This window comes from Penicillium chrysogenum (genome assembly GCF_028827035.1).
Source record: "Penicillium chrysogenum strain IBT 35668 chromosome Unknown utg000005l_segment0_segment0, whole genome shotgun sequence".
NCBI classification, from domain to species: Eukaryota; Fungi; Ascomycota; class Eurotiomycetes; order Eurotiales; family Aspergillaceae; genus Penicillium; species Penicillium chrysogenum.
In genome coordinates, this window is record NW_026622753.1 from 9,227,964 (window position 1) to 9,242,060 (window position 14,097).

General features: G+C 49.7%; 5 protein-coding genes across 5 annotated transcripts; 2 read left to right on the forward strand and 3 right to left on the reverse strand.

Annotated features, from left to right (window-relative positions):
* Positions 1-259: 259 nt before the first annotated feature.
* N7489_011862 (uncharacterized protein) lies at positions 260-1,612 on the reverse strand (the record flags this gene model as incomplete). Its single annotated transcript, XM_056717611.1, has 1 exon — positions 260-1,612. The coding sequence occupies one exon, from the start codon at positions 1,610-1,612 to the stop codon at positions 260-262; it is 1,353 nt and encodes a 450-aa protein (XP_056565233.1).
* A 1,819-nt stretch (positions 1,613-3,431) lies between these two features.
* N7489_011863 (DEAD/DEAH box helicase) lies at positions 3,432-7,193 on the forward strand (the record flags this gene model as incomplete). The annotated part of the gene is made up of 4 exons (XM_056717612.1): positions 3,432-4,792; positions 4,852-5,608; positions 5,674-7,101; positions 7,176-7,193. The coding sequence occupies 4 exons, from the start codon at positions 3,432-3,434 to the stop codon at positions 7,191-7,193; spliced, it is 3,564 nt and encodes a 1,187-aa protein (XP_056565234.1).
* A 672-nt stretch (positions 7,194-7,865) lies between these two features.
* N7489_011864 (Ran family GTP-binding nuclear protein) lies at positions 7,866-9,004 on the reverse strand. Its single transcript, XM_056717613.1, has 5 exons — positions 8,939-9,004; positions 8,630-8,722; positions 8,396-8,549; positions 8,129-8,334; positions 7,866-8,064 (listed from the first exon to the last, which is right to left on the reverse strand). The coding sequence occupies exons 1-5, from the start codon at positions 8,996-8,998 to the stop codon at positions 7,933-7,935; spliced, it is 645 nt and encodes a 214-aa protein (XP_056565235.1). The 5' UTR covers positions 8,999-9,004; the 3' UTR covers positions 7,866-7,932.
* Positions 9,005-9,518: 514 nt separating this feature from the next.
* N7489_011865 (putative 26S proteasome non-ATPase regulatory subunit Nas2) lies at positions 9,519-10,391 on the reverse strand (the record flags this gene model as incomplete). The annotated part of the gene is made up of 4 exons (XM_056717614.1): positions 9,519-9,647; positions 9,712-10,052; positions 10,108-10,180; positions 10,239-10,391. 4 exons carry the CDS (start codon positions 10,389-10,391, stop codon positions 9,519-9,521), a joined length of 696 nt encoding a protein of 231 aa, XP_056565236.1.
* Positions 10,392-10,919: 528 nt separating this feature from the next.
* N7489_011866 (putative Rho guanyl nucleotide exchange factor) lies at positions 10,920-13,607 on the forward strand (the record flags this gene model as incomplete). Its single annotated transcript, XM_056717615.1, has 6 exons — positions 10,920-11,423; positions 11,486-11,803; positions 11,857-12,057; positions 12,105-12,323; positions 12,379-12,604; positions 12,658-13,607. The coding sequence occupies 6 exons, from the start codon at positions 10,920-10,922 to the stop codon at positions 13,605-13,607; spliced, it is 2,418 nt and encodes an 805-aa protein (XP_056565237.1).
* Between the last annotated feature and the right edge of the window lie 490 nt (positions 13,608-14,097).

Below are 14,097 nucleotides of genomic sequence, written 5' to 3' on the forward strand. Positions count from 1 at the left end.
TCTGAGATTCTTCCTGGACTGGACTAGGATCTTCATTTCTCTTGCCATTCAAAGCCTTGGTCCTTTCTCCCAGTCTTCTCCGTGTTGACGGTTCACCCCAGGAATTTCCCCCCGACTCCACACGAACCGCGCTTATGTTGCATTGCGACTTGAGAGTTGCACAAATGCGGTATTCACAGCGACAGTACTACAGTCATTAGCCCTAGCCTATGCCAATCCTTCCTCGGAAGAAAACTTTACGAACCCCTTACCTTTGACGTCACCGCCAACTAAACACCGAAGACCGCAGCAATCGCTTCATATGATCCGGGCTCTCCCACAGCAACTCGCGTGTCCGCGATCCCGCTTTGGCCAAGCTTCGCAGTGTTCTTGGACTTTTGTATTGCTGCAAAGCACAAATTACCTTCTGTAACTGTTTCTGGCTGACTCCCGCTGGACTCAATACGATCGGCACATCCATGGTGTCGGCGTCGCGCCGACCCTGCTTCCATCTCTCACTCCCGCTGAGTCGTGTCAACGGCGCGAGCGCATCGTCCCAATTGCCGCTGCGGAGCATCACGTTTTCGAAGTTGAACTCGCGTAGGGAACTCCGGTGCTCCTGGATGAAAGACGCCACTTGCGACGCGTCCATTGTTGCATTGACCAGCTCCATCTGTTGAAGATGTTGGAACTTCAATGGCCGTAAGGGTAATGCGCACCTCTGAGGGTAGGCTTGAGTTGGCTTCCCTTTCGCCGTGCTGCTCAGGCTCGGCTCTGTTGCAAGCGACAGGGGTGAGAGGCCCCTCTCGCCTTCCCAATGAAAGACCAGTCTTTGTAGAGATGGAAAGCTTCCTAGGTACGCGTGAAGGAGCTTGAGGTGGTCCGTCGGTTGACCTGGCTCATGGCCGAAACTCGACATCTGGACTGTGAGCTTGCGGACCTGCGACCAACGCTTGCGAGATGCAGGTGAAGCACCAAATCCTGGAGCTGGTCCCAGATAAAGGACTGCTCCTGGGTGGACTGACAATAATGACAGAGTGTGGAAATCTTTCAATGGTGCTTGTTCGATTGCCATTCGCAATGAGATCAATGCATAATCTACTACACTCCGGCGATAGCGATGGCTTGGTACTTGGCCCTCGCAGGAGATTCGCAGATGTTGCAAGCCGCTCATCATCGTCAATGCCTGGACAAATGACGGGATGTTGGTAGATGCATGGAACAGAGGCGGATACTGCTTGACTAGCAGCTCTGTCATTTGCCGGCTGCCATACCTTGGGCTACTGCCACCAAGTTGGCACCGTTGTGGCGTGTAGATAAACGTTTGTTCTGTCCCCGTGATTGGATCCAGGATTGGAGGTAAGAATGTCTCCCTATCATGTGAGATTTTAAACGTCATGGCTTGGATGTGTACCCCAACGCGCTCCAGAGCTGCCATCCGTGATGGCTTGTCAAAGGTGCTGCTGCGAAAACGGACTTCAATATCCGCGAATAGGACTGGTGCGAGATAGGCAGCGAGCCTGCGGCATACTAGACGGCATGAGATGAGATCCTTGCTCGCTAGATGGCTCGTGAGGACTTCTTGGATGCGCTTCGTCTTCCAAAGTCGAACTAGCCGCTGTTCTGATACCATGGCCGCCCGTTCGGCAGAATTCCTTTGCATATACATAACACTCGAGGTAGTGGCTGACTTGATTTAAAGATGAGCACTACACGTAGATGGTTGGTGATGGAATTATTCTCCCAAGTGATCAATTGCAGCAAACCAATTTATACAAAATTCCCTATTTCCAAACCTTACATAGAACAATACACACCGTTTATTCTCCTGGTTTACGTTTCAGCTACATGTAAGAGATAACTATTTCCCCTGGTCTAGATATCGGACCAGATGTAGCCCGAGCTGTACGTCGAATGTTGTACTCCTACTTGCCTTATAGCATGCGATTCGACAATTCCTCCTCCAGCCCAGGCACGATATGACTCATCGCAACGTCTCACAGTCGTGATCGAAACGTTGAATCTTCTCCTCCGAGATGGCTGAAACTAGAACTAGATGTCTCAGGTGTCGAGTGCCCAATTGGGATAGTAGGGCAAGTGCCATCTAGCCCTGCGTTTGGCCTGTTTGGCGCGTGACGCGCCTGGTCACGTGTTGATAAGAGCGCGTTCCTGTCAATGAAAGGTTGTGCAGCGACGCAGGGAAAGGTGTAGTTACCTTCATACTTCTAACTATCTATGTCTCATCACTAGAAAGCCTTTTCTGCAGGACCTCAATACTTATGTAGGACATATCACAATGAATATAACCACCCTGTCTGAAAGAGGCTCAAGTAAAAGACCTCTCGTGGAACCAGCAATGTTGGCAGCCTACTGCGGTGGATAGCGGCCACAGCTGACTTTGGTCTCATTGGCTCTTAGCAATTCACCGCTCATATCTCCGCCTTATTTGAAGTAATTTTAACACTGTGTACATACCTAGGTAGTTAATACATACATACATACATACATACATCCATGGATATAGAGTACTCGAGTTGTTATATCAACCCCCTGATGAAAGGTTTCTATAGATTTGTATTGAGCTGGTTATCTATATACAAGCAGAATAGTTGGCCGTTGATACGGCCTTTATATTTACCGATAAAGGACTCATCTAATCTGAATATCTGCCTTGTTTGAGATGATGCTAGGGATATTTCAATTAGTACGTCTTGCTTCCATCTCTTTTTTAAGGTCTTTTCAGATATCTTGCTAATATTTTTCAAAGGGTCTTTTAACATGTCTTTTTAAATGGCCAATTTTCTGCTGGCAATAAACGTTAACAGGACCGATGTCCTAGTGGTCGCTATACACTGCGATAGATGATGACATCTTGGGCGAGAACTTCAACTTCCCCCGCAAGGTGAACATCTCGACCCCGGGGGCCAGCTGAACGGTCGCAAAGCGCATCAACTCTTGTGCCTTCTCCATCGGATCTTTTGCACTATAAAAACGAGGGCTCTCTCATTTCTGCGGCCGCCATTTCTTCGCTCCCGAGGTCCTAAAATCCGCTCCGTCGTCCACCGATTCTCCCCGGTGAATCGTCAATAGTACTCGACGTAAGTCTGCATCCTCTGCAAATACCCGGACTAGGTGGCATAGAGATGCATCATGATGAATTGCTTTTATGCCTTCTTTCTCTTCGTCACTGCGCCATCTGCCACCACCCGCTTTCTGCCTTGCCGTTTGCTGATGGGAACCCAAGTTTCGCAGACGCTCTCTCAGAACACTTTATTCTTCATCCTAGGCGTCCACTTGACCTACTAGCTCTCTTGATATTGGACTTTGCCTTTTGTCCTAGCCGTCGCACCCATCGCCGTCACCACTCTGCCACGCTATCAACAGTCGGGATAATTTGGTCTGACACTTTGGTCTTGGAAGGTTACATGGTCAACGCCAGGTGCTCTTGAACCATGGCCTCTGCGGTTGATCAGTCCCAAGAGGACAAAATCAAAGATCTTCTTGAAGATCTCGATACCTACAGATACATCTATGATGATCTCCTCTCGACGCGGGGTGCTTGTGCAGAAGCAGATGAACTTCGTGATACCATCAGAAAAATGGAAGTCCAGGTTGCCACGCTCCTTGGTGATCCTGTTCCTACTCCTCAAGCCGCCCCGACACCTCAAGTGTCATCGCCCACTCCGCCAGTTCGCACGCCAGCGGCTGCTCCACGCATGGCGTCGAATGGTTTCACTGGAATTCCCGGGGATTCATTCGCGTCCCCTCACTGGCCTTCTGCTGCACCCTCGCCTTTCGCCTCCGGGTCTCGCCAGTCGACGATGGTGCCAGCTTCACCGATTTTACAATCCTCTCCAGATAATTCTCGTAAACGCCAGCGTCCGCTATCTCAGGTATCACCCACGATACAGGGATCATCGAAAAGGATTGCCCCCTCGCAGCCTGAATCCCGCAGATCTAAACTCGACGCGATAGATGCTGAGCAAGAAACCCGTCTTGCCGAGAATAACCGCTTGTACAAGCAATGGATCGATGCAGCAGGTGACGATGCAGATCAACTACAGGAACTTCGGGATGAGTGTGATGAACAGGCAAAGTTGATTGAAACAGAGTTTCAAATGAAACGAGACGCGGAGCTGGCTCGCGCGCTCCAAGCCGATGAGGATCACAGTCAACTCCCCATCGAGGGCTTCAATGAGCAGAATGCATGGGATCTTCCAGACCGCACTCACCCGGTAAAACTCGAACCTCTCTCATCAAAAGCCATTCGCACCCCTCAAACATATGCCCCGATAGCCCCATTCAATAAACTCACCCCGTTCAGTTCCGACGATGAAATTCAAGAAATCACTGCTGATTCATTCAATTCTCGATCCGGCAAGCAGCCAGTCCGCCAATCCAGTTCCTTCAACCATCAAAACTTGGCTTCGCCATATTCCACATCCTCATATTCCTCACAAGCGTTCAATCGTTCCCAGCTGCCGTATCCCTCCCAGTTGATAGGCTCTTCCCAAATGCCATATCCCTCCCAACTGCCATATCCCTCCCAGTTGGTAGGCTCTTCCCGAATGCCATATCCTTCTCAAATGCCTTATCCTCAAATGCCTTATCCTCAAATGCCTTATCCTCAAATGCCTTATCCTTCCCAACTATCGAGTCCCTCGAAAATGTCATCAGCAGCGACCTCCAGAGTGCTCCCCTGGGCGCGTGAGCCTTCATACGCTCCAATGCCGGGTGCATATGACAAGTTCGACAAGTCCTTTGACCTGGTTCGCAACCAGAGCGAAATATTCGATGACGAGGCTGACATAGTGTAAGTTCCGCATCTTTCCCTTAAAGAAACTGGTTCTAGTTCTAACTCATTCAATATAGGGCCTACAACGAGAAAGAGTTCCCTGAAGATATCAAGAACTTGCTCAGCGGTATCAAAGACATTCGGGAGGCAACTAGAGCGGACAACGAGGAGACACCGAGTGCGCTTCGAGTCACGTTGATGAAGCACCAGAAGATTGGCCTGAGATGGATGAAAGCCAAGGAAGAAAGCAGTCACAAAGGAGGAATTCTTGCAGATGATATGGGCCTTGGTAAGACTATTCAAGCGATTGCGCTGATGGTTGCTCGTCCATTCGAAGATGAAGACCGACGCCCGACTTTGATTGTCGCACCCAAGGCACTTATGGATCAATGGAGACTCGAAATTCAGCGCCATGTGAAACCGGGGAGACACCAATTATCTGTCTTAATCTACCATCAACGGCGCAGGCCATGGAAGGAGCTCAAAAAGTATGATGTCGTCATTACCACGTTTGGTACTATCACGGCGCACTACAAAACATTGCTCGAGGGAGAAAGGTTGGCACAGGAAGGGCGAGACGCCTCCCTTATCCAAGACATGAAAAATATGGCCGGCCCTCTCAATCCTGCCGCCAAGTGGCACCGAGTTATCGTCGATGAAGCACAGAACATCAAGAATCCAAGTGCGAAGTCTTCACAGGCATGTTGTCGACTCAATTCTACCTACCGCTGGTGTCTGACTGGTACACCCATGATGAATCGTCTCGAAGACTTCCAATCCCTATTGGGATTCCTCCGGATTCGGCCTTACAGCAACCCAGCAAAGTTCAAGGCGGTCAGTATTCTCTATAGCTCGCCATTAATGCTTCTTCGGGTGGCTAACATTTATGTTTAATCTAGGATTTCGTGAAACGCATCAAATCCGGTTGGGGAGGAGAGGATGTCATGAAGCAACTACGCGTCCTGGTCAAGTCTGTCTGTCTCAGACGTACAAAAACCTCGAAGATTGATGGCGAGCCCATCTTGCAGCTCCCACCAAAGGTCACTGAGAAGGTCCATGTTGTGTTTGATCAGAGGGAAAGCCAGGTTTATGAGGAGCTCAATACGTCCACTCAAAGGCAGATCACCCGATACCTCGACTCTGGGACGCTGGGTAGGAACTACAGCCATGTTCTAGTTCTCCTTCTCCGTCTTCGGCAGGCATGCTGCCATCCACTCCTCATGCAGGAGTTCCGGAACGAACCTTCCCCGTCTATTCCAGGGGTGGATAAGATCGCCAACGCCAAGCTTCTGAGCGCTGCTGTAGTGCAACGTATCAAAGAAAATGATGACGAAGAGGACGGCACTTGCCCTGTCTGCATGGACAGTGTCATCAACGCGACTATCTACATTCCATGTGGACACCACGTGTGCTCGGAGTGCTGGATCCGGATTTCCGACTCTGCAGCTGCAAATGGAGCCATCAACCTCGAAGACGATGGTCCAACTGTGATCAAGTGCCAGAATTGCCGAGGACCTGTGGACCCTGCGAAGCTCACTGACACCAATTCGTTCAAGCAAGTTCATGACCCGAGCTCAATGCCCGAATCTTCCGCCGGAGCCGGTGATATCAACGGAGCCAATGAGGACGAAGACCCAGAAGCAACAGCGAGCAGTGATGAGTATGATTCCGATAGCTCCACTGAAGAGGACGACGCGGAATCAAAGAAGAAGTCGAAGTCGAAGTCTCTAGCCGAGCTGCGAAAGGACGCCTTGAAGAACAAGGCCGAGAAGAAGAAGTACATACGTCGCCTCGAGAAGGGCTGGTTCCCCAGCACAAAAATCACAAAGACGCTAGAGATCCTCCAAGCCAATGAATACCGCGGCTTAGAGGAGAAAACCATCATTTTCAGCCAGTTCACCTCCCTCTTGGATCTTCTCGAAGTGCCCCTCGCCCGCCGCGGCTGGAACCACACCCGCTTTGACGGCAGCATGAACCTGAAAGAACGCAACGCGGCCGTGACGGCTTTCACTAATGACCCATCTTGCAAGATCATGCTCGTCTCCCTTAAGGCCGGTAACTCAGGCCTGAACCTCGTCGCCGCCTCGCATGTCATCATGTTCGATCCTTTCTGGAACCCGTACATCGAAGACCAGGCTGTTGATCGTGCCCATCGCATCGGGCAGGTTAGGAATGTCTTCGTTCACCGTCTGCTTATTGAGAATACTGTTGAGGATCGCATTGTTACTCTCCAGGACCAGAAGCGTGAGCTGATTAGTGGTGCTCTCGATGAGGGTGGTACTATGAATGTCTCCCGGCTGGATGCGAGGGAACTTGCTTATCTCTTTGTATGTTTCCACATCCGTCTCTTTCCTCGTTCTATACTTTTACCGGACCCCTTGCTAACTCATCTATTACACAGGGTGTGAGGGACTTGTAATCAAGGATCATTACATTGTCCTGTTTGCCGGATAATCTCAATCTCAAAAGACTGGAGATAGTCCGATGATACGATTGCTATTTCATTGTTCTGCCATATCCAAGTGATGGGTGGCGTGGAAATCAGTTATTCCCTTTTTTGTCTTCCTTGGGGGCCAATGATTGCTATACCCTGGCGTTGTTCTCTTTTCTCGTGAAAGAGGCGTTGTGCTATTCAATAATGTCTGAAGGCCAGCCTTAATGATGTTGTTTTTTCTGAACTTGATTTTCTCTTGATAACTCGTGGTTCAAGTAGTTCTAGTATTCAACTCGACGAGATTCTCAGATCTAAATGTACTATTTTGAGGGTGAATAGATATTCAGAGTTAAGAAAAATTTTTAGATCTTGTTGAAAGAGGACATGCTTTTTTTGATGCTGTGCTCATTTCGGGGGGAAAAAGGACAATTGGGATGTCTAAGCTACTAAGGTTGGGGGAAATCAAAAAGGGAAAAAAAATGCATGTCTTCAAACCACGACTATCCCCCATCCGCTTTCATTGTATCGTGATTTCGGAGAACAGACTTTGCTTTTGCACTGCAAAACCCAAACTAAAAAAAAAATGGCAATCCCCGGGAGTCGTATACTTCCTGTCTCCCACGCGTTATGAGATAGGAATCGGAGAACGTGGGGAAGAACAGGGGAGAACGACTCCCAACTTTCGTTTCGGAAACTTCGTGGACCCGTCGTTGAACGCACCGATTTACAGGTCGGCATCGTCCTCGTCGGGGAGGGGCTGGTTGGCGGCCTCCTCCATCTCCTTGCGGTAAGCCTCGAGCTGCTTCTCGTCAACGGTAACCTCGGGGGGAGCGAGGGCAATTCCGGCAACGAAGTCCTAAAAGATAGGAGGTCAGTATCAATCGACTCGTGTTTTCGAATCAAGCCACAAAATGACGTACGAGCTGGGGGTTGCCAACAAGCTTGCGAGCGAGCCAAAGGAAGGGCTTCTCGAAGTTGTAGTTGGACTTGGCGGAAATGTCGTAGTACTGCAGGTTCTTCTTGCGGTGGAAGGTGATGGTCTTGGCCTTGACCTTGCGCTCCTTCACGTCGACCTTGTTACCGGTGAGGACGATGGGGATGTTCTCACAGACACGGACGAGGTCACCTAGGGTTCGGTTAGCAAAAAATGACTTCGATCGGTTCACTATCAAAGAGAAATCACTCACGGTGCCAGTTGGGGACGTTCTTGTAGGTGATACGGGAAGTGACATCGAACATGATGATACCACACTGGCCGTTGATGTAGTAACCATCACGGAGACCACCGAACTTCTCCTGACCAGCGGTATCCCAGACATCGAACTGGATAGCACCGTAGTTCTGTGCAGGTCGGGTTAGTTGAAACGATCACACCATGGCACGGTTCGAAGCGGGGTTCTTCGGCGGGGTAGGTAGCATACGGTGTTGAAGTTGAGGGGGTGCACCTCGACACCAAGGGTGGCGATGTACTTCTTCTCGAATTCACCAGTCAGGTGGCGCTTGACGAAAGTGGTCTGTTGGGATTCACTGTGTTAGTAATGAAGTCGCGGTGAGGCGGGGCGGTTGGGCAGATATTGAGTATTGTCGACAGGCGCGGGCGCAGAGGGTAGTCACGAAAGAGCAGCTCAGTGTGCTCATGAATTTCATGAGGTGACCATAGCCGAGCAGATGGCTGCCACTCTGAGCCCATCCTCATCAACGATCACATATCGAGGCTCGAATGCGCTTACCTTTCCAGTACCACCGTCACCGACCAGGACGAGCTTGAATGTGGGAGTCTCAGCAGCCATAGTGAAAATCGATTAGAGAGAAGCTTGAAAATAAAAAAAGATTCAAGATTTCGCGCCGTAAGGATGGGGCGGGTTGTTGATAGAAGGGAGGGGTGAAAGAAGGGGAATGAATTAATAGCGCTGGATGGAATTTTTGCCCCGTCGCTGCGGGTCACGTGTATTTATGCCTGAGGCGTATCTGACGTAGTGTCAACATGGCGCAAACATATCGGTCCATCTGAGGCTTTTGAATGGCAAATTTTTACTACAAATGCAGGGTCTATGTTAATGAAGAGCTTTACTTGTATTCGTTTTCATATCGCGTATTGGAGTAAATTTAAATTCACGTGGTTAGGTCTTCGCCTGCCGAGTTATCTTCAACGCCGTTTGAGATGCATATGATTTCCCCCTTTGTCTTTACAGGAACCCAAGTATTTTGGAAAAAGAAAGACAGAAAAGGCGTCTCGCATTAGTCATGATCAGTACATATCGTCAATGTACACAGTGGTAGCAGAACCAGGCTATGGGTGGAAATGTCCCCTTATAAGGGAACCAAGTGACATCCTAGCAGGCCACGGCCGCCCCAATTTTGTCGAGGGGTGAGCTGGAGGTCCAACTCCGTTGCGGTGTCAGTTCCATCCTTCCGACAGACTTTGACCGACACTGCGCGCTGTAGAGAAAGAGAGGAGTCAGACATATAGGAATTTTGAAGAGGGGCAGAGAACCGAACGTACCCCTTCATTTTCTTGAACGACTTGGGCAACCTTTGAGAGGCGCTCGTGGTTTAGCCAATTGACATGCCCAAAACTTCGAATTGCATCGCCAGCTTTCAGTCCCGCCTGCTCTGCTGGACTTCCCGAAACCACACTATTGACCTTGGCAAACGGTGTCCCCAACGCAGTATTATTCGTCGGCGACTGCGCAACAGCCGGGACGCTTGTGCCATTCATAGTAGGGCCAGCGCCTTGAGCATTTTGTAGGTTGGCGAAATGTGCGTGGATGCCCTTCTCGAGAAGTTTCATCACCTCCTTGTGGTCGTTTCGTAGGTGGATAATGCGCACTCGCGTTGTGCGAACTATATTTCCCTTTTAGCGATATATCCTAATCGACTAGGTGTGGCAGGGGCGTACCTTGCGCGATGTCGATATCATCACGGGGGAAGCCGTCGAAGGTTGTGAGAGATGAAGTCATGCGTACTCCATGCTGAAAAGAAAGGTCTTGTCAGCAACTGTCACAGGAACTCCTGGATCTGAGAACTCACCGACTCGAGGACGCTACTGAGAGCTGACAGTTCCGCCTCGATGCGTTCTTTCTCCTGCATCAGATCCGGCATCGACAACTTGGACAGATCGCGGGGAGTGGGCCCGGATGCCGGTCCAGAGGCAACGGTAGGAGCATGAATGTTATCGTCCATGATGATTTCCAGAGTAAAGAATGAAAGTGAGAGAAGAAGGACAGGTGGGTCTGGGGTGGCACATGGGCAGCCCTGGAGCTCCCACTATTTTATATAAGCGGCGATGCTTGGCGCTCGAAGTATACGACTTTGGCCTCAAGTTTTTGTTAAACACTTCGCTTTTAGGACATTATGTACTAATTATTTTTACAATAGGAAAATCTCATTCATTTGGCAGAGCATGAAATATAAAATGTGTTATTTTGATTCCAGCTATCCCGCTGCCTTACCTCATGACGTACATGGATGAGATTCAAATTCGCAATCTCTACTCTGTACTGCCTGGATAGTGGCAGTTTCCCCCTGTTTCTTATACATGCACTTTCCAACGTCGGAGATGTAGACGAGGCAGGCACTCCCCGTTGCTCTTCCCTCGCCATGAAGTTCGATTCCCTTGTTTTGAGGAGTCGGTTAGGTCCGCCTCTTCTTTCTCCATGCCCTCGGAATCTGAGTCTTATATTTTATTGGGCGGTATCGCTACATGCAACCATGGCGGACCAAGAAGAAGCAATGATCGAGAAACAAGCCCTGCTGGATCATGAATCCGAAGAGAAGTTCGAGAGCAGCGGCGGAGTGACCCCGAGCGATAAGACGACTCCTCGTCCATTCAAGAAATGGATGGACAGCTTTCGAGGACGGAAAAGCGAGTCTTCTACCTCCCGGCGGCACGTGGAGGGCTGGTCAGATTCATCTTCTCATGGCTCGCAAGGTCACCGGTCAAGTGCATCCGACTCATCGCACCTCGGAACCGTCAAAACAACCACAGCAAGCATCGGAAGCCAGAGTTTGATAAGATCTAGGACAACCATCCAAAGCGCAACAAACCAGAGCACGCTGTCGGATGTACGCCATTCTGGTGACAGCTCCAGGCCAACCTCAAGTCACCAAGCTGATGAGGCTGCGGAAACACGGGCCACCAGACGGCGCCATATCCTACAGGAGCTTGTCGAGACCGAGGCTGATTATGTACTTGGTCTGAAGGCTCTTATAGGGGTAAGCCATTGAGCTAATTTTCGTCCCTCAGTCTGATGCTGATGTGCTCTATAAACTTACAGATCCTTACGATCTTTGACACGAGGCCCGAAATCTATGACAACATCCAGGAGATCCTTGGAATACATGAACGGTTTTTGACCCAGCTTCAGACGGCATCTCCCTTGTCAGCACCTCAGGCTCAACAGGCAGGCGCCTCTGAGCTTATGTCTCGAGGGATCACCAAGCGTATAGGCAGTCTTGATCTGGGCAGCCTAAAGGGACTTCAGCAACGTTCCTTAAGGACTCGATCACTCAAGGCATCGGTCAACCAACGCCTGATGGCACTCACTGCTGAACCAGCAGAGGGACTAGAAGTTGCACGTGAACTTGGGAAATTAGTAAGTATTGGCATACCGAATAAGACTATATGCACTGACTGGCCATTTCATAGTCACTTTCGTTCCCCATATACAACAAATTCTGCAGCAACTATGAACTATTGACACAAGACGTTGCTCTCTTGCGCCGGTCAATTGCCAACTGGACAATATATGATCAAGGGATCGAGGCTCTTTCCAAGTCGGTCGCGTCCACTGAGCGACGCAGACAAGAGGACAACAAATCAATGATATTGAATGATTTGTTGATAAAGGTGCGTGAGTTAAGCCGGGGTGTTTTCGACCACTAACAAGAAGATAGCCCATCCAACGTCTTTGCAAATACCCCCTCGTACTACAAGATCTGCTCAGATCTACCCCTGTCAGTGATTGCCCGTCTTCCCATTACGGAATCGAGGAAGTTTTGGACACAATACGGGGGCTGGTAACACAGATCAATTCGGTCACTGGAAACCCGGTCAACAAAGATCGCATCCAGAAAACAATTATTCTCCAGGGTAAGGTGGATATCTCGAAATCGGTAGGCAACACAAGATCTTCGTTAATGAGATGACGTGACTGAACATGTTGGGCAGTACGCACTCCAGAGTATATATAAAGACCTAGGCCCGTTGGTCCTGTGCGGTGTACTGCATGTCACATATCAAACGGCGGACACCACCAGCGGGGAGTTCATGGTCTGTGTGCTGTTCCAACGCTACCTTCTCTTTGCCAAGGGAATCGATGACCAGCGTCGACTGGAAGCAGTGGCCTGTGTCTGTCTAACTAGTCTCAAGATTGATACGCTTCAAAATGGACGAGGTGAGTAGCCTTTCGCTGAGACTTATGCTCAAAGTATACATCTAACTCACCAGGACTTTGTCCATATGGATGTATATTTTCGTGGAAGCTCCTGTTCGAGAACCAAGATGAGAACTACGAATTTGTTCTCAGTGCATCATCGGCAGCGGAAGAAAAGCAATGGAATACCGATATTCTCAAAGTATCGGCCGCTTTGGCCGAAACGGCCCAGCCCAGGACGTGGGAGCCAAGGAAACATTCTTTCTTGGCTCTTCCATTGTTGCCTCTTGACCAAGTTCAGTACACAGTGTCTTCTATGGCGCGCAGATCATCGATGGATTCAGTGACGATCTCCCGCAAGTTCCGCGTCCAACATGTGGTCATCAAGAAAACGCACTACCCACGCCATACCGAAGAACCAGTCATGCAGGCTGAAGGCGAGATTGAACGGCCTAAGACACCTGTTGATCGCTCTGCATTGACATTGACTGCTCGCCGGATTGACCGAATCCGGCTGGAGCGACTGATCTCAGATGTCTACACTGCAGACCTCCTTCCATTCCCAGGAATGGTTCTTGGAAGGGGTGACCTATTCCGACGTGGTCCAATCATGAGACGGCTCACCCTTCGCCCGGGGATCACTAGACGGTCGACCTCCGTCAGCACCTTCCATTCAAAAGCAGGATCAACCGAGATACGCCCCGAGGAGCAGAATGAGGGAATGGACAAGGAAGCAGCAGGCAGCAGCGATATAGGGGAGGACAAGGAGATCGAGTGTGAGTCGCCTCGGACACCCACCACGCCTCGGCGGTCCAAGACATTCCTTTTCAAAGGTTCACCCAAGAATCCCACATCGTCTGTTTCCTCGCCCCTTAGCGACAAGAGACGGAGTCAGGATGGAAGTCCCGAGATATCTCCATCTTCCAAGAAATGGTCGTCTCCACAGAAGTGGTCGTCTCCAAAGAATTTATTTAGTGCGTTGGCATCCAAGAAGTCAAAAAAGCCCCGCTCTCATGCTGAGTGAAGGCCCTATTGTTACATAGCCGGGGCAAGTGTTATCGTTTTGGGATCTGGGACATTCGGGAGGAGCTTGGAGTCAAGGGGAGATTATAATTAACCCGAAAACGTAATTGTGGCTTTGGGCCACCATAATTAATCATTAATTGGAATGCAAGCAGATTCTCCAACCTTTGCCACTTCATTGAGGATTATCCCCACGTTTGGCGTCACAGCGGATCCTACAGTGGGCAGGGGAGCTACTATGACGTCGACTGCTGCAATAGTTGGCAACTCACCGTGTAAAGAACTGTAGTAAAGTGAGGGACTAAGACAACAAATGACACATAAGCATATCCACTGTGATTTTAGTTGTATAATTGTACAGTTCGAGACCTGCCCCATGTAGATGAAGAGGAAACATGCGAGCAGCTTCTTTTTTTGTTTGCATCAGCTCATTGTATGACGTCACCAGTCATCATCTCTTGCTATTAAACCACCGGCCTTTTACCTTTTGA